Source organism: Anas acuta, chromosome W (assembly GCF_963932015.1).
Source record: "Anas acuta chromosome W, bAnaAcu1.1, whole genome shotgun sequence".
NCBI lineage: Eukaryota > Metazoa > Chordata > Aves > Anseriformes > Anatidae > Anas > Anas acuta.
Window position 1 is genome coordinate 10,266,168 of NC_089016.1, and position 19,298 is coordinate 10,285,465.

General features: G+C 49.6%; 2 protein-coding genes across 2 annotated transcripts; both read right to left on the reverse strand.

The window, feature by feature from the left end:
• Positions 1-718: 718 nt before the first annotated feature.
• On the reverse strand, positions 719-1,300 carry LOC137846889 (olfactory receptor 14C36-like). The gene has a single exon (XM_068664996.1). The coding sequence runs from the start codon at positions 1,298-1,300 to the stop codon at positions 719-721; it is 582 nt and encodes a 193-aa protein (XP_068521097.1).
• A 14,732-nt stretch (positions 1,301-16,032) lies between these two features.
• LOC137846890 (olfactory receptor 14C36-like) lies at positions 16,033-16,965 on the reverse strand. Its single transcript, XM_068664997.1, has one exon. The coding sequence runs from the start codon at positions 16,963-16,965 to the stop codon at positions 16,033-16,035; it is 933 nt and encodes a 310-aa protein (XP_068521098.1).
• Between the last annotated feature and the right edge of the window lie 2,333 nt (positions 16,966-19,298).

Consider the following 19,298-nt stretch of genomic DNA (forward strand, 5'->3'; position numbering starts at 1 on the left):
CCTTGCAGCTTCTTGGCTACACACAGCCAAGCCTTGTGCCTGCTGCTGCTGTGCAGTCATGGACTCAAGCAGAAGGGACAGGACAACCCATCTGGGGGCCTTCTTTCTGCCTGGGTCCTCCTGGCTCTGGAGGCAGAGGGGATCCCCCAGTCAGCATGCCAAGCAGGTGTCTTCTGCTGGCCTAGCAGGGCCACTGCCAGATGTCAGTCCAAAACTGCAGCTCCCAGGGAGAAGTCAAGGGTGATCTGCCACCTCCAGACACAAGTGACCCCACAGTCCCTTTCCGTGACACATTCCTGCTGCTGCCCTATCAATTGCAGAGACATAAGTCACCCCGTAGGATGCTCCAGTGGAGACGGAAAGAGAAGGATACTGAGAGAAATGAATTTCCAATAATATCTTTATTGTCTTTAACAACAAAGGAAACATGATCTCTGTGTACATTAAATGATATGGTAAAAACTAAGACAAAATGTAACATTCAAAATGCTGAGAACTATACTACTAAAAACAAAATAAAATATTGTTGAAATATTAACAGAGAAAAAGAATTTTAAAAATGTTTTGTCATTTTCCCAAATACCCTTTTATTTCTGTTAGGATTATTACTAATGACAATGTTATGATAACACTAATAATGATAAAAATGATATGATATAGTATGAATCAAAATATTTGCATATTATTAAGAATACGTCCTCTGAATACATCACAGATGCTAAAGAAGCATGTATGGAAACAATTTCCTCACTACATTCTTGAGCTCCTGGTTCCTCATGCTGTAGATGAGGGGGTTCACTACTGGAGGCACCACCGAGTACAGAAATGACACCACCAGGTCCAGGGACAGTGAGGAAACGGAGGGAGGCTTGAGGTAGGCAAATATGGCAGTGCTGACAAACAGAGATACCACAGCCAGGTGAGGGAGGCACGTGGAAAAGGCTTTGTGCTGGCCCTGAGAGGAGGGCATCCTCAGCACTGCCCTGAAAATCTGCACGTAGGACAGCACAATGAAAACAAAACAACCAAAGGCCAAAAAACCACTAAAAACAAGTGCCCTAACTTCCCTGAAGTAGGTATTTGAGCAGGACAGCTTGAGGATTTGGGGGATTTCACAGAAGAACTGGTCCACAGCATTGCCTTGGCAGAGGGGCAGGGAAAATGTGTTGGCCGTGTGCAGAACAGCATCAAGAAAGCCACTGCCCCAGGCAGCTGCTGCCATCTGGGCACAAGCTCTGCTGCCCACGAGGCTCCCGTAGTGCAGGGGCTCGCAGATGGCAACATAGCGATCATAGGCCATGACGGTGAGAAGGGAATATCCTGCTACAACCAAGAAGACAAAAAAGAAGACCTGAGCTACACAGCCTTGATAGGAGATGGCCCTAGTGTCCCAGAGGGCATTGGCCATGGCTTTGGGCAGAGTGGTGGAGATGCAGCCCAGGTCGAGGAGGGCGAGGTTGAGGAGGAAGAAGTACATGGGGGTGTGGAGGCGGTGGTGGCAGGCTACGGCGCTGAGGATGAGGCCGTTGCCCAGGAGGGCAGCCAGGTAGATGCCCAGGAAGAGCGCGAAGTGCAGGAGCTGCAGCTCGCACGTGTCTGCGAATGCCAGCAGGAGGAACTCACTGACTGAACTGCTGTTGGGCATTTTGCTGACATTAAGCACAGCCTCCTGTCGAAGATGACAATGCAGATCAAAGTTAGAACAGACTTAAATGAGGAAAACCTATTCCCTGTCTTAGCACACCCCCCAGGAGATCTTCTCTCTTTACAGGAGAACCTGCCAGAATCTCATTGTTTCCATTCTGATCTCTCTGTGCAATGCTCTGGGATTCTCAGTCTCCTGTACAATCCTGAGAACACATTACCGTCAAACTTGCCTCCCCTGCAGTGCAGGAATCGGAAAGCACAGAACCAAAAAAAAAAAGCCTTCTCCTTTAGATAAACAAAGCCTCAATCTTCTTCTGGAAATGACCCCTTATAAATGACATTCCCTAAAGCATCTTCTACTAATTTCTCTAGAAACAGAGAGACTCAACCTGACATATGTTATCCGCCATCGGATGTGCCAGCTGTAGAAGACCCCTCTGGCAACCCCACCTGCATGGCCCTGCTGCCAGAGCCTCATGGTGTCAAGAGCCTGCAGATGTGTCATGCCACACGCTGCCCTCTGTTATTGCGCTCCTCAGTGCCTCCAAGCCCTCTCTCCTTCTGTCCTCTCTGTGTGCCAGCTGCGGTCAGAGCCCCCAGCCCTACTGGGTTGTGCAGAGGAGCTGCTCCTGGGCAGAGCTGTCTCTCTGCACCACGGCCCTCTTGCCAGCAGCTCTCTCTGTCCCATGAGCCCGGCCCAGCTCAGCAGCACAACACCAGCTCAAGGCACTGCAATCACCCCTCTGGGGGCTTGCCTGATGAGCCCACGAACCTCAGGCACAAGGGGAAAAAATAATCATTATTATTATTAATAGAGAAAGATTATTATGAACTAAATAATTTAACTAAGGGGAAAAGAAGGGGAAAAGGCAGGGGGAAAGGGAAACACAAACAGACAATCAAACAAAACAAATAAAGCCTATGTGGAAGTGCAGAGGGAAGAAATTACTCTCTACTTCCACAAATGTACTTCAAACACTTTTTTGCCCACCCCCTAGGAGGCTTAGAGAGAGTCCTGATGCTGTGCAAGCACTGCTCAGCAGCAGACACAACACTGGTGTGATCCCACTGCTGTTCTAGCTCCACGTGCAGAGCACAGCACTGTATGGGCTGCTGCAGGGAAAGTTAACATCCCAGCCAGACCCAGTACAGTAACTTTGTATGGACTTTGCTGTCCATGCAAAGTCCTTAAAGCCCTCCTCAGAGCTTTTAACCGATATTTTTGGTTAGTCCAGCTGGCATCCTGTTACAAGTGGTGCCCCCGCCAGGGGTCGGTACTGCGACCTATCTTGTTTAAGGTCTTTATTGATGACCTAGATGAGGGGATTGAGTGTACCCTCAGTAAGTCTGCAGATGACACCAAGTTGGGAGGTAGTGATGATCCGCATGAGGATCTGTAGGTGGCCCTTCAGAGGGACCTGGATAGGCTGGATTGCTTGGTTGAGGTGAATGGGATGAGGTTCAACAAGGCCAAGTGCAGGGTCCTGCACTTTGGCCACAATAACTCCATGCAGTGCTATAAGCTTGGGGCAGAGTGGCTAGAAGACTGTGAAGAGGAAACGGACCTGGGAGTGTTGATGGATGCTCAGCTGAACACGAGCCAACCCTCTGCCCAGGTGGCCAAGAAGGCCAAGGGCATCCTGGCCTGTATTAGAAATAGTGCAGCCAGCAGGAGCAGGGAGGTGATCATCCCCCTGGACTCGGCTCTGGTGAGGCCACACCTTGAGCACTGCGTTCAGGTTTGGACCCTTGTTACAAAAGGACATTGAGGTCCTGGAACATGTCCAGAGAAGGGCAACCAAACTGTTGAGGGTTCTGGAGCACAGGTCTTATGAGGATTGGCTGAGGGAACTGGGATTGTTTAGTGCGCAGAAGGGGAGGCTCAGGGGAGACTTTATTGCACTCTACAACTTCCTGAAAAGAGGTTGTGATGAGGTGGGGGTCAGCCTCTTCTCTCAGATAACTAATGATAGGACTTGAGGAAATGGCCACAAGTCGTGCCTGGGGATGTTTAGATTAGATATCACAAAAAACTTTTCTCTCAAAGAGTAGTCAGGCACTGAAATGGTCTGCACAGAGTGGTGGTGGAGTCACTGACCCTCAGTGTTCAAGAAGCACCAGGACAAGGTGCTAGGAGATATGGCTCAGTAGCTTAGTGGGTAGTATTAGTGATAGGAAGGTTGGACTAAATGGTCTTGTAGGTCCTTTCCAAATTTGTGTTTCTATGATTTCTATGACTCTATCATTGGACAAGGAGAATGGTTTTAAACTTTAAGAGGGTAGATTTAGATTCAATAGTCAGATGAAATTCTTGACTTGGAGGTGAGGCACTGGAACTGGTGCTGTGGGTCCAGAGGTCACCCAGAGGGAGTTTGGATCAGCCCATGCCCTTGTGTTTGAAGGAACAGCTGGTGAGAGTGGAGAGGCAGCAGTGAAATCATGGGAACAGCAGAGTGAGAGCAAGGTGGGGAAGAGAAGTGGTTGTCTGCAGCCTTCAGGGAAGTGTGCGACAGCACAGGAAAGCATGCAGAGGAGAAGGCAGAGGGCTCTGACAAGAATGGAAAGCTGCGGCACACTGACATCTTTGTCCCCTTGGCCATGGCTTATAAGGAGACGTCTTTTACTCATGGCATTGGGGCCATGTATTCTCCTTTCAACCCTTCACAAACACTGGAAGGTGTCATACCAATGTCCTTCACATGATATTATGGGCATTGCCCCCTACCCCACAGACCCCAGGAAGAGTGAGACATGGTGGTGCTGGGGTTGCAGGATCTCCCCTCCAGTGGCTGGGGTCAGGCATTCACCTTCTGATTCACCAAAACAAACCAAGACTTCTCAGCACAGTGCCTTTTCCTGTCCATAATCATGGCTTCCAGATATCTGCCCAAACAATTCCCATGGGAGGCTTTCATAGTAACAGACTAGAATAGCCAACAGAGTCTGGAATATAGAGTATAGAGCAGTCTAATACCACAGAATAGAGTAGCCAACAGAGGTGAGACAGGTACTCTGATATAATAACAGCCATCAGAAAGCTGATCCCAGTTAGATGACTGATATGGTGAGGTTAGGAGTAGCCTGGCCAGGAGAAATGTGAGATCTGGGGGACGGAAGAGGAAGGGAAGAGGAGCTCGGAAGCTTACCTTTGTAGCGGTAAGAGGGTTCATGCAATGTTGATGCTGCTGTAACACTGACTTCAGTCTTGTAAGGCCTGTAAACAATAACAATAATCCCTCAACCTAAACATTAGTCCAACATCCTGACAGGAATCCACTATTGGAAAGCAGAATTCAAAATACCATGTGAAGAAAAACTAAGCGCAGAGCCCCCTTCCCTTGCATTTCCTCTCTTGCTCACCCTAATTCCTTGACCTTAACACTAACATTAAATGCTCTGTTTATCCCTAGACTTCTTGCCAGACCTAAACAAAACCCTAAACCATAATGCTTGCCCATACCCTAAACAAACACCTGACACAGTACAGAACAGCACACACAAACAGAAGAGCAAACCTTCCAACTAAAACTTTATTTAATCTCTAAACCAGAAAGGTGAGCCGACTCCATAGAGGACAAGAGAGAGGTGAGCTCTGCCTCAGGATCTCCTGCCCCAGCAGGAGGAATGTGACTGTGGCAGGGACTGTGAGATCACTTCTGTCTCTGCACTTGATAGGGCAGCAGCAGGAACGTGTCACAGAAAGGGACTGTGAGGTCACTTGTGTCTGGAGGTGGCAGGTCAGCCTTGCCTTCTCCCTGGGAGCTGCACTTTTGGGCTGACATCTGGCAGTGGCCCTGCTAGGCCAGCAGAAGGCACCTGCTTGGCATGCTGACTGGGGGATCCCCTCTGCCTCCACACCCAGGAGGACCCAGGCAGAAAGAAGGCCCCAACATGGGTTGTCCTGTCCCTTCTGCTTGAGTCCATGACTGGGCAGCAGCAGGCACAAGGCTTGGCTGTGTCTAGCCAAGAAGCTGCAAGGCCAGCAGCAGGCCCCTGGTTTGGAAGTTGCTGCTGAGGTGACTTGTGTCTGCTTGGCTGAGAGGCCACAAGGAGCCTGATGGGTTGGGATGCCTACTTCAGGAGTGGTTTCCTACCAGATGCAGCTTCCTTTGGTAGTAGGAAAGAGAAGGAGACAAAAACTTGCCACAAAGCGTGCCCTGGAAGGTTGGAACTGGCCATGAGGAGGAGGAAATGTCCCTCAAAGGGTTGTGCTGTAGTGCCACAGGTCACCCTCTGATTAGACCGTGGCTTTCTGTTTCAAGGAACAGCTGGTGAGGGTTGACGAGACATGGGTTAAAGCAAGGGATGAGAGCAAAGTGGTGAACAGAGATGGGTGTATGAAGACTTCAAGGAAATAGGACAATTTGTGGGACAGCGTAGGAAAAGCTACAGAGGAGAAGGCAGAGGGTGCTGGCAAGAATGGAAGGTCCCAACAGCCCTGAAGGTTTTGTCGCCTTGGCTAGAGCTTATGAGGAGAGATGTTATACTCGTTGCAATGGGGCCTCATCGATTCCTTTCAACCCTGTGCAGCACCTCAGAGGTGTCATAGCAGTGTTCTTCTCGTGGCATCACACTGCCCACCACAGCCCACAGACCCCAGCAAGAGCCTTGAGCCAGACATGAGGATGCAGGATCTCCCCTCCCAGTGTCTTGGGCCAACCCTTGGACCTTCTGCATCACCAAAACCAACCAAGACTTTTCTCAGCACAGTGCTTTGCCTGCCTGTAACCATGGCCTCCAATTATCTGCCCTAACTAGTCCCTCGGGAGGCTTTCTTAGTAACAGCCCTCAGTGGGGCCCATTAATACTCCAACTCACTTCAACTTTTCCTTCTGACTTTACTTTCTCTAGCAGTTGCATCATTCACCTCTCAGTACCTGAGCTTCATAGACTGAACACCAAAATACACCATGGAACTCATTAAAATGCAGAAACTCCTAACATCCCTTTGATAGTTTTCTTCAAGCCTTTACGCCTTGTGCAGCTAATTGCAGAGCTTGCAAGATGTAACTAAGGAAGAAGATTTCAAAGAGCAACCACTAAAAATATTTTCTTGTTTCAAAGGCTGAATTTTGCTGCATTTCAGTTTTGAACCTCATTCTCCTATTGCTATTCATCCAGGGTGACTTCTTTGGAGACCTTCATTGGGAGGAAGAGCAGAGTGTGCTGGTCTGACAGCTCCACTGCCAGCAGTGGTCTTTATCCATGTAACTGCAGCCCAGCCCAGCACATGAAACCCTTTCCAAGATAAGTCAGGGGTGTGTTCAGAAAATAATAAAATAAAATAAAATAAAATAAAATAAAATAAAATAAAATAAAATAAAATAAAATAAAATAATAAAATAAAATAAAATAAAATAAAATAAAATAAAATAAAATAAAATAAAATAAAATAAAATAAAATAAAATAAAATAAAATAAAATAAAATAAGAGTGAAATGACCCTTGGATCCTGAGAAATTCAGCCTGAATCTCGGTAGACACATGGACATCCATGGACTCTCCTGGATCGTCTGTGGAAAACTCAGGATGAAAAATAAATACATCTTTATTGGCTGTAGCTGTATCCATGAGCTTGGCCTCGTTGGGGAAATTGTCCCCTTCCAGGCTCAGAAACCTAAATTGAGTAGAGTGAAAAGACCTGCCCAGTCAATAGAGTAGGGCAAAGTCCTACTTCCTGTGCTATAGATGCAGAAGGCAAAAAGAATTGCATTGTGCCTGACACTACTCTGGGACTTGTAACCCAGGTCAGGCAACTTTACCTTAGTGCTGACAAGGCCATCACTAAACCACACTCCCAAGCTCTACATCTACACCTTGGCTCTCCAGTCGATGACCCAGCTCATGGATGGCAATCAGGGAGTCTCGGTTAGTGCGATGCTGCCTCAGGTGCACCACCATGGTAGCCATTGGCACCTGCTGTTCTTCAGCCCTCAGCAAACCAACAACAGAAGGGTTTTGTGGAAGGCCAAGCAAGGTAGACAACTGTTTCTTGGCCTTTGTCTCCAAGACAGCTATGCCAAAGCCCCACCAGTGGTGCCCTCTTGGAACTTTGAAGTTCCCGCTCCTGAAGCAGTCTATGCTGAGTGTGCACATAGCCTCTGGGCCAATCGTAATGGGGTGCTTTGGCCATTCCTTCCCTGTTAGACTCACCTCAGCCCCCAGTACAGTTAACTGTTGGGATGCCCCTGTCACTCCAGATATACAGGAGAGTGCTACCTCTTTGTAGCTTGATGGTATCAGGGTACATTCTACACTGGTGTCCAGTAGAGCCTGATACATTTGTGGCTGTGATGTGCCAGGACATCAAATATACCCAGTCCAGTAAACCCAATTGTCCCTTTCCTCCCTGCCTCCCCCTGGCTAGAAGCAGGACCCCACTAGTCCTGCTCATAGTATTCATTACTGTGTCTGGTAGACGAACCACTGGAAACACATCCCACTATGGCACAGTCATCCCACAAGACAGGGGACAGGGCACTGACAGCCAAGGGACACATTTGGGTGTGGAAAGTGGGGCTTAGCAGCAACAAGGAGTCAAGACAGTTGGGTGGGGGAGTGTTCTAGTTTCAATAAGGAAAAAGTTAATCTTCCAGTGGGCCGTCTACCAGTCACATTAATGAATAATTTTCCTCCTAGTAGCTGGTAGGGTGCTATGTTTTGGATTAGCATAGGAAGAGTGCTGATAACATGCTGATATTTCAATTGTTGCAGAGCAGGGCTTACACCAAGCCAAGGACGGTTCAGCTTCTCACTCTGTCCTGTCAGTGGGCAGGCTTTGGGTGCAGCAAGAGCTGGGAGGGGACAGACCCAGGACAGCTGACCCAAACTGGAAAAGGGGTTTTCCATACCATCTGACATCATGCTAAACAATAGATAGGGGTGGCTAGCCAGGGGGGGTGGCAGGGAAGGGTAGGGGCAGACTGCTCGGGGTTGGGCTGGGCATTGATCAGTGGGTGGTGAGCAATTGCTTTGTGCATCACTTGTTTGTACACATTAGTAGTAGTAGTACTATTATCATCATTATTGTTATTATTATTATTTTCCTGTCTTACTAAACTGTCTTTATCTCAACTCACAGGCTTCACTTTCCTGTTTCTCTCCCCCATGCCAGAGAGGGAGGGGCAAGGGTGAGCAAACAGCTCTGTGGTTTTTAGCTGCTGGGTGGGTTAAACCACAACACTGAATAATTAAAATAAAATATTAAAATGTAGGAAATAATAATAAAGATAACTAATTAGAAGAAACAATGTTAAGAGTTTTCTGGAAAACCTGTGAGTCCCATTAGTATAACAGGCACATTATTTATGATGAAGAAGCAGGTATCCAAATAGTTTCCCCACTGCATCCTTGAGCTCCTGGTTCCTCATGCTGTAGATGAGGGGGTTCAGAGCTGGAGGCACCACTGAGTACAGAAATGACACCATGTCGCGGTTCTGCTTGAGTGGGCAGCCAAGCTCCACCACAGCCGCTCTCTCACTCCCCCTCCTCAAAGAGGAATGGGGAGAAAATATGTGAAAAGGGCTCAAGGATTGAGATAAGGACGAGAAAATCACGCAATAATTAGTGTAACGGGCAAACCAGACTCAGCATAAGAAGACAGATAGTAAGATTTATTGCTTATTACTACCAAGCTAGAGAAGTGAGAAACAAAGGAAAGAAACCAAAAGCACCTCCCCCCCCATCCACCCTCTTCCACCTCCTCCCCCCGAGCGGTGCAGGGGAATGGGGGAATGGGGGTTATGGTCAGTCTACAGCACTTCTTCTCTGGTGCTCCTTCTCGGTCACTCTCGTCCCCTGTGCTGTGGGGTCCCACACACAGGATACAGTCCTTGATGAACTGATCCGGCATGGGCTTCCCACAGGCAGCAGCTCTTCCAGAACTGCTCCAGATATGGGTCTGTACCATGGGGTCCATCCCTCAGGAGAAAACTGCTCCAACCTGGCTCCCCTACAGGCAGCAGCTCCTGCCAGGTCACCTGCTCCTGCGTGGTCTCCTCTCCACGGGCTACAGGTCCGGCCCGGAATCTGCTCCGGCAGGGGTCTTCCACAGGCCGCAGCCTCCGTCGGTGCAGGGCCACCTGCTCCACCGTGGTCTCCTCCACGGGCTGCAGCGTGGAACCCTGCTCCACCGTGGTACTCCATGGGCTGCAGGGGGACATCCTGCTTCACCATGGTCCTCACCACAGGCCGCAGGGGACTTCTGCTCTGGCGCCTGGAGCACCTCTCCCCCTCCTTCTACACTGACCTTGGTGCTGTTCCTCACTCCTCTCACTCTCCCAGTTGCTGTGTGGCGCAGCGTTTTTTTTCCCTGTCTTAAATCTGCTCTCACAGAGGCGCAAAACAATATCGCTTATTGCTCAGGTCTGGAAAACAGTGGGGACCTTACCAAACATGGGGCAGCTTCTAGATCCTTCTCACAGAAACCACCCCTATGGCCCCCTGCTACCAAAACCTTGCCCCGTAAACCCACTACAGTTGTCCTGGGTCTGGAGGCAGAGTGGATCCCACATCCTTCCAAGCAGGTGCCTTCTGCTGGCCTAGCAGGGCCACTACCAGATGTCAGCCCAAATTGCAGATCCCAGGGAGAAGGCAAGGGTGACCTGCCACCTACTTCAGGCAGAAGTGACCTCCCAGACTCTTTCTGTGACACGTTCCTGCTGCTGCCCTATCAAGTGCCGAGACAGAAGTGACCTCACAGTCACTGCCACAGTCACATTCCTCCTGCTGGGGCAGGAGATGCTGAGGCAGAGCTGAGCTCTTCAGAGCATTCCCATCCGTCTCCTCTTTGTGGCCCACAGGCTGATCAGATCCATGGCCCCTCACATTCAGCTTTGTATGCCATGTAACTGTAGAGCAACCTCATGGTTCCTATCCTGCCCCATGGGCCTAGCACCTTAAGTGCTTGGGATAAGTGGCAAGCACCTTAAGTGCTTAAGATAAGGGTTAGGAAAAGGGTTGGATGTGAAGAAGTGAATGCAAAGGAATCAGGGCTTTGGTTGTTAGGCATCCATGTATGAGGTTAGGGACTAGGGCTCAGCTTTCTGTGATAGAGATTGATCAAATGCGTAGTGGAAGGGTTTGGTGTTTGGCTTGTGGTGTCAGGTCTGTGGTTAGGGTACGTGCAAGTTCTTTGGTTTTGTTTAGGTCTGCAAGAAGTCTAGGGCTAAATAGAGCATGTTAATGGTAGTGTTTAGGGCAGGGATCAGGGTGAGCAAGAGAGTAAGGGTGATGTAATGATGCTATGGACTAGTTTTGGCTTCAAGGGATCTTGTGGTCAAACATTAGAGCAGTGGATTCCTGTCAGTTTGTGGAGTAGCTTTGATGTTTACAGATTAATGTTACAGGGTAAAATAGGGCAAGGGAATCACATGAGTGCTTTAAATCAGCTTTATGGTGGGATTAACATTACCTGAACATTCTTACCTCTGCAAAATCATCACCTTCTGCTGTCCACGCTCCTTTGCCCTCCCACAAATCTCACATCTCTGTTGGCCAGGCTTCTCCTGACTTCCCCATATCAATCATCTTCTTAGGGGAAGTTTAGAGAACCAGCATGGAGAAGGAGAGAAACGACTGTAGGAGCACTGTGCACAATGTGCCCAGCAGTTCTGCATCACCACAGAAGCAGGCCTGAAGGATGAGTTTAGGCAAAACCTCATACCTCTGATATGACAACACCTATTCAAGACCTCTTCCTCTATGCGGCCTACCAGGTACTTAGAAAGAGGGGATCTCACAAACTGTGTGCAGAGAAGGTGCATCTGCTGGCCTGTCATGGAGACCAGCAGATGTGAGCCAAAAGGCACAGATCCCAGCCAGGAGTCAAGGGTGACCTGTCAGCTACTTCAGAAAGAAGTCAACTCACAGCCACTTAACAGCCATTAGCTTCCTACTGGGCTGACAGCTTCTGAGGCACCTCTGCCCGCATCATACCAGACCTACAAAACACCCCCTTTTTGGGCCAGGACCTGCCCAGCTAGAAGTGAGCTGGTTTTCATCCTTCAAGCCTGCTGGGCTCCCAGACTCTCTGACACTCAGGAGCCAGTTCCGTGCCAGTCCTGGGAGGTGCTAGGGCAGGAGGGACCTTGCAGGCAATGTTCCAGCCCCATTCCTGTTGGCGGTCTCTCAGCTCCTTGTGCACAGTGAAGATCACGCTCACATCCAGAAGCCTGAAGTTGGCTTAGAAGACACTCAGGGGAAGAGCCCTCCAAGCCCCAGCCCCAGCCCGAACCCCAGCTGGCGGTGCTGCTCTGCAGAGCGAGGGGGCTGTGGTGCCCGGGGCATGGGGGCACTCTGCAGGGCCGTGCTGGGCAGGCTGGGAGGCAGACCCAGCTCATGGGGTCACTGCCATTGCCCCAGAGCTGCAAGGAATCACTCGCCAGGCTCCTTTGGTGGGGCTTTTGTGTGCCCTGGGGCTGCTGAGTTCTCCCCTGCCTGCTCACACCAGAGTGAGCACTTGAGCTCTGCTCAGTCCACCTTGGACAGGCTCACGCCCTGCGGGCTCCATTCACTGCTGTCCCCTGGGGTCACAAATCCCCATCAAAGGAGTCTTGCGAGAGATCTGTTGCAGCCCTGGGGCAATGGCAGTGACATTTCCTTGTTTCTCACATCCTTCTCACAAGTTTTTCTCCTGGCCCTCCCCACTGCCCAGCACTGCCTCTCAGGTGGCACTCGGTGACCCTTCAGAAGGGCTTTTGGGCTTCCTCAATTGTCCTGGTGCTTATTAGCACCTTCCTGGCTCCTTCCCGAGCTTAGAGGGAGCCTTCTTGTCCATCAGGGGCACTGCACTGGTTCTGGCTTGGACAAAGTTACTGTCTGAAGACCACCCCCTGTGGTGCTGTGTTTCTGATATGTGACCAGAGCACTGTTGGTCACCCATGGTTCTGATCGCTGTTCCTGAGCAGTGCTGGCACAGCGTCAAGGCCTTCTCTGCTTCTCACTCTGCCCCAGGAGTCGGTTGGCTGCAGGTGGGCAAGAGGCTGGGAGGAGAACCTGCAGTGACAGCTGACCCAGCCTGAGCAGTCTGAGCTGCCCATGCACTCCTCAGATTCACCTTGTTTGTTACCTGAAACGACCTTGCACAGCCATTTTATGGGGTTCTAATCACTACCCACTGATCACCTTGTCCCTGGAGATCCTCTGACATCTCCTGGAAGCTCCATATTCCTCTCCAGGCCGGCATCAGCCATCAGCCCCACTGCAGAGGGTGCAGTCTCATGCTGATGAGTCCAACACCAGTTCTCATCTGCTTGGACAAGTGCCCCCATAAAGGGAACTCTTAGTCCTGCCCTCGTTTCCCTACAAACCACCCTGGGACTTTCATCCTGTGGTCTTCACTCCCTGAAGATCCCCAGAAAACAGAAGAGCAGGGAGCAACCCCTTGGCTCTATTCCCGATAGCACATTTGGAAGAGGTGTCCAGGCTTCTGGGTTTGCCCTGAGCAAGACCCTTTTATTACTGTGGTGCTAGCAGGGAGGCCAGCTGTGATCCAGGGCTGCACAGTGCCTCCTGCTGCCTGCAGCGATTGGGATGCCACTGCAAAGAGAACAGGACTGTCACCAAGGTACATGAGATCTGACAGCTTATCCAAATAAAACAACACAGTAGAAAAATGTGGAGACCTAAAGAGAGCAGCAGTGAAAAGGCCACGTCCTGCTGCTGGCCATGGCCATGGATCCAGGGAAGCAGCAGCCCCGACCCAAAGGCAGCAGAGAGGCAGAGCCCAGTGGGCAGGGAGGGGCAGCCCCGAGGACCACTGGGGCTGCTCCTGCATGTGGCAGCTGGGCTCTTGGCCCTCCAGAGGAGATGGGAAGAGACGGCAGCTGACACCCACAAAGTTCACAGCTTCTTTATTCTATTTATCCACAAAGAACCCAGTTCTGTAGGTATATTAAATGATTGGGTGACAGACAATAAATAATTAGTAGGCAGGAAGACATTAGTAGAATTCAGTCAAAATCACAAGTTTAAGAAATAATTTTAAATAATAAAAGAATAACAAGCTGTTGTATGCAGAGGTTTTTCAGAAAACCTGTCTGTCCTGTTCGTTTTATAGGCACATTATTGATGCCAAAGTAGCATGTGTCCAAAGAGTTTCCACAAGGCTTCCTTGAGCCCCTGGTTCCTCATGCTGTAGATGAGGGGGTTCAGTGCTATAGGCACCACCATGTACAGAACTGACATGGAATATTCTCTGCAGGGGCTACTTGCACTGCTGCAGCTCCTTTCTCTGACCCAGCCACAGGAGCCGGAGCAGCTGCAGGAGCAGGAGCTGGAGCGGCTGCAGGGTCCATCGTAGTGGTCAGAGTGGCCGTTGGGTCTGTCACAGGACTTGGAGTGGCTGCAGGGTCTGTCACTAAGTTGGTAGTAGTATCAGCTGCAGCTCGATAGGCATGGGCCAGACCCCAGCACACTCCAGTGATTTGTGTCACTTTGGAACTGCCAGAGTCATGACACCCTTTTTTCAAGCATTCTACCCATTTTTTAGGATTTTGCAGTTGTTCAGGGGAGAATTTCCAAAACACTGGAGGTGCCCACTGCTCTAGAAACCTGCCCGTATCCTCCCACACTCCCTGGCACTCACAAGTGTCCCGCCTCAGGACAGATCTCTGGATAAAATTCCTAAGTGGTTGTTTAACCTTAAACAAAACCTGAAGCACATTCAGGAGACATAACAACACGAACATGCTAGTCTGGGTGTCCCAAGGATATTAAACATCTTGGAGAACTATCGTACCAAGCTCGGAGGATAAGAGGGAGGTGAAGGAGAAAGGAAGGTTGAATGAGTAAGAAAAAATGTCTCCTTCTTTCCCCTCCACAGATTGGCTCCCTGACAAAAAAAAAAAAAAAAGGCAATAGGTGTAATTGCTAATAGTTTCCAAGATATGGTTTCCAAAGTATCGAGTTGACGACAGTGCTGAGTACAAATACCAGGTTACGGTCAGGACCAGAAATTTCATCGTCTCATAAGCCACTGTTACACCGCACAATACCATATCGATCTTAAACCAGGGCCCGGAAAGGATAAACAGCATGGCAGGGAGCACATACAGAAAGTAATGTGCTATAATACTCAGTTTGGAAAACAAGTGCAGCAGACTTGAGATTAAAGCAATCAGTATTGTGACTAGCAACTATTAATCAGGTCTAACACTTTTACCAATTTTAGTTCAACACACTCTGGTCAGATCTGTCATTATCTCAACCCTATGAGCGCCAAGACGACTGATATGGTTTAGCCCAGCTGGCAGCTAAACACCACACAGCTGCTTGCTGCCCCCACCCTCTCTGGGATGGGGGAGAGAAACAGGAAAGTGAAGCCTGTGAGTTGAGATAAAGACAGTTTAGTAAGATGGGAAAATAATAATAATAATAATAATAACAATAATAATAATAATAATAATAATAACAACAACAACAACAGCAACAACAACAACAACAACAACAATAATAATAACAATAATAATAATAATAATAATAATAACAATAATGATGATAACAGTACTACTAATAACGTGTGTGGAACAAATGATGCACAATGCAATTGCTCACCACCCGCTGACCGATGCCCAGCCTAACCCCGAGCAGCCTGGCCCACCCACCCCATCTAGCCACTCCTATATATTGTTCAGCATGATGTCAGAAGGTATGGAATACCCCTTTGGCCAGTTTGGGTCAACACTCCTGGCTCTGTCCCTTCCCAGCTCCCACTGCACCCCCAGCCTGCATTCTGGCAGGACAGAGTAAGAAGCTGAAATTTCCTTGGCTTGGTATAAGCACTGCTCTGCAACAAGTAAAACATCAGCATGTCATCAACACTCTTCTCATCCTAAGCCAAAACATAGCACCCTAGCAGCTCGTAGGAGGAAAATTAACTCTGTCCTAATTGAAACCAGGACATATATCCACCCCTTATTCCATACCATTTATGTTATGCTAAGATTACACTCCCTACAAGTCCACGTCCTGCTGCTGGCCATGGCCATGGCTCCAGGGAAGCAGCAGCCCCGACCCAAAGGCAGCAGAGAGGCAGAGCCCAGCAGGCAGTGAGGGGCAGCCCTGAGGACCACCGGGGCTGCTCCTGCATGTGGCAGCTGGGCTTTTGGTCCTGAGCCCCTCCTGCATGCTGGGGCTGCACTCCAAGCTCCAGAGACAATGGGAAGAGAGGGATACTGAGATCAGTTCGTTTCTGATAGCTTCTTTATTATCTTTATTTACAATGGAAGACTAGTACAATGGGTAGATTAGATGATTTGGTCAAAGTATATAAATTAATTAACAGGCAGGATGTTAAGAATAACATTAGTGAAATAATGATAAAAATGAAATTACATGGATCACAATAATTTCACATAATTATGGTTATATATTATAAACACATTATTAATGCTTCAGAGGCATGTATAGGAAAAGTTTCCTAACTCCATACTTTAGGTCCTTGTTTCTCATGCTGTAGATGAGGGGGTTCAGTGCTGGAGGTACCACTGAGTACAGAAACGCCACCACCAGGTCATGGGATGGGGAGGAGATCGAGGGGGGCTTCAGGTAGGCAAACATGGCAGTGCTAACCATCAGGGAGACCACGGCCAGGTGAGGGAGGCACGTGGAAAAGGCTTTGTGCCGGCCCTGCTCAGAAGGCATCCTCAGCACTGCCCTGAAGATCTGCACATAAGAAAATGAAATGAAAATAAAACATGCAAAGGTTAAACATAGACTAACTTCAAGAAGGACAACCTCCCTGAGGCATGTCTCTGAGCAAGATAGCTTGAGGATCTGGGGGATTTCACAGAAGAACTGGTCCACAGCATTGCCATGGCAGAGGGGCAGGGAAAATGTAGTGGCCGTGTGCAGGACAGCATTGAGAAAGCCACCGCCCCAGGCAGCTGCTGCCATCTGGGCACAAGCTCTGCTGCCCAGGAGGCTCCCATAGTGCAGGGGCTTGCAGATGGCAACGTAGCGGTCATACGACATGATTGTGAGAAGATAAAATTCTGATGCAATCAAGAAGACATACAGAAAGACCTGTAAAGCACATCCTTGATAGGAGATGGCCCTGGTGTCCCAGAGGGCATTGGCCATGGCTTTGGGCAGAGTGGTTGAGATGCAGCCCAGGTCAAGGAGGGCGAGGTTGAGGAGGAAGAAGTACATGGGGGTGTGGAGGCGGTGGTCGCAGGCTACGGCGCTGAGGATGAGGCCGTTGCCCAGGAGGGCAGCCAGGTAGATGCCCAGGAAGAGCGCAAAGTGTAGGAGCTGCAGCTCGCGCGTGTCTGCGAATGCCAGCAGGAGGAACTCGCTCACAGAGCTGATGTTGGGCATTTTCTGACATTCTCTGTTGGAGAGAAAAAGGTAGAACAAAGTTAGAACTGATTAGGATGAGGAAAACCTATTACAAGTCTTAGAGAACCCCCAAACAGAGCCTCTCTCTTTGCAGCAGAACCTTTCTGCAGCTCTCCTGCTTGAGCTGTGGCTGGTGCTGGCTGAGAGTGGCACTGGGCGCAGGGGCCACTATGGGCTGCAGAGGAGTCCTACCTGCAGCAGGAGGGAATCAGGAACATGGGGGAAACTCGAGTTCAGTCCACTTGTCAAGTCAATGAGTTTGCAGAATTTTCTTGCAAACAACTCACCTGAATGCAGAGCAGAGCTGCAGTGTTTTACTTGCTTTAATGTTATTCGGTTGCCCCTGTAACGCTTAGGTGAATTATTGGATGGTTGAATGCTGTGACTTTATATGTGTGCTCCTGGTGAAATCCTGCGGATGCCGGGAGGCAAAAGGACTGTCCCTTGGTGAAGACTGAGCAGAGCAGATCTGCCTAGCAGTGAGCTTGGGCACGAGAAGAAACTGGAGACAGCTGAGAGCAGAGAAGCCCGACTCAAAAGGCAGATGGACAGAATCCTCACCTTATCTCCAGGTGTGTGATCAGGATCTCAGCTCTTCCCTCCTAGATAGGAGTGCAGAAGCCTCAAACCAGCTGCCCACAGACAGCCATCCAGCAGCACGGACATGGCCTTAGCAAGGAGGTGTCTTCTCCTTGGGGCACCTGGATAACACAAGGAAGCCACGAGAGAGCTGCATCCTGCGGGAGAACAGCCTGCAGCCCAGGAGGATGCCCCACAGACAGAGTTGGATATCTGCAAGCTTGGGTGTGCCAATATCCTAGCTGCACTCCTGCAGTGTTCTAGCCACCCCTGTCTTATCTGACCAGGGGCAGCTGGGTTATAACACTCCAAGGGGCTTCTGCCAGACTTCCTCACCTCGCACTGCAACCCAGCAGGACTCTCAGAGCCTACTGCATTGCCCACTGCCCTCCCAGAAACAAGACCCAGCAGGAGACCCTTCCAGGACCTGCAGCTGCATGGCCCTGCAGCCAGACCCTTACCTTGTCAAGGGCTGTGCATGTTTCTCCTGCAGGCAGCTCTCAGCATCCTCCCACTGCCAACTGCCTTCAGTCCCTCTCTTCTTTTCTTCTCTCTGTGTCTGTGCCTCTGTGTTTCTTTCCTGCTGCGCTATGCAGAGGAGCTGCTCCTGGGCAGAGCTGTCTCTCTGCTTCATGGGACTTTTTAAAATGTGTTTTCTCATGTCCCAGGAGCCCAGCCCAGATCAGCAGCAGAGGCCTAGCCCAAGGTATTATAATCACCACTCTGGTGGCTTTGCTGATGAGCCCACGAGAAGCCAATTAGGATCTGGTGCTTTAATGATTATCTGTCTCCTCAAAAGCATTAGTGGAAGAGACAATAGCCATAGCCATGGACCCAAATATCTCATAAGTCAGCTTTGTAGGAAGCTTGCCTGGCTCCTGGTGATAAGGCACAACTGCTCGTATGGCATCCTTGTGGTGGAAACCCCTCCTGAAGTAGGCATCCCAGCCCAGCAGAATCCTTGCGGCCTCTCAACCAACCAGACACAAGTCACCTCAGCAGCAGCTTCCAAGCCAGGGGCCTGCTGCTGGCCTTGCAGCTTCTTGGCTAGACACAGCCAAGGCTTGTGCCTGCTGCTGTGCACTCATGGACTCAAGCAGAAGGGACAGGACAACCCATGTTGGGGCTTTCTTTCTGTCTGGGTCCTCCTGGGTGTGTAGGCAGAAGGGATCCCATAGTCAGCATGCCAAGCAGGTGCCTTGTCTTCTCAAAAGTCAAGGGTTTCCTACCACTTACATGCAGAGGTGACCTCACAGTCCCATTCCGTGACACGTTCCTGCTGCTGCCCTATCAAGTGCAAAGACAGAAGTGACCTCACAGTCCCTGCCACAGTCACATTCCTGCTGGGGCCTGAAATCCTGAGGTAGAGCTGACCTCTCTCTTGTCTCGTAGGGACTAGATTTTACCTTTCTGGGTTAGAGATTAAGCAAAGTTTTTGTTGAAAGATATGGTGTTCTGTTAGTGCTGTCACGTTTCTGGTTATGGTATGGGCAAGCATTATGGTTAAGGGTTTTGTTTATGTCTGGCAAGAAGTCTAGGGATAAATAGAGCATTTTAATGTTAGTGATAAGGGCAGGGATTAGGGTGAGCAAGAGAGTAAGGGAAGGAAAGGGGGCTATGGTCTGAGTTTTTCTTCAGGTGGTATTTTGAGTTCTGCTTTCCAATAGTGGATTCCTGTCAGGAAGCTGCACTAATGTTTAGGTTTAAGGATTATTGTTATTTTTGAAAATAGT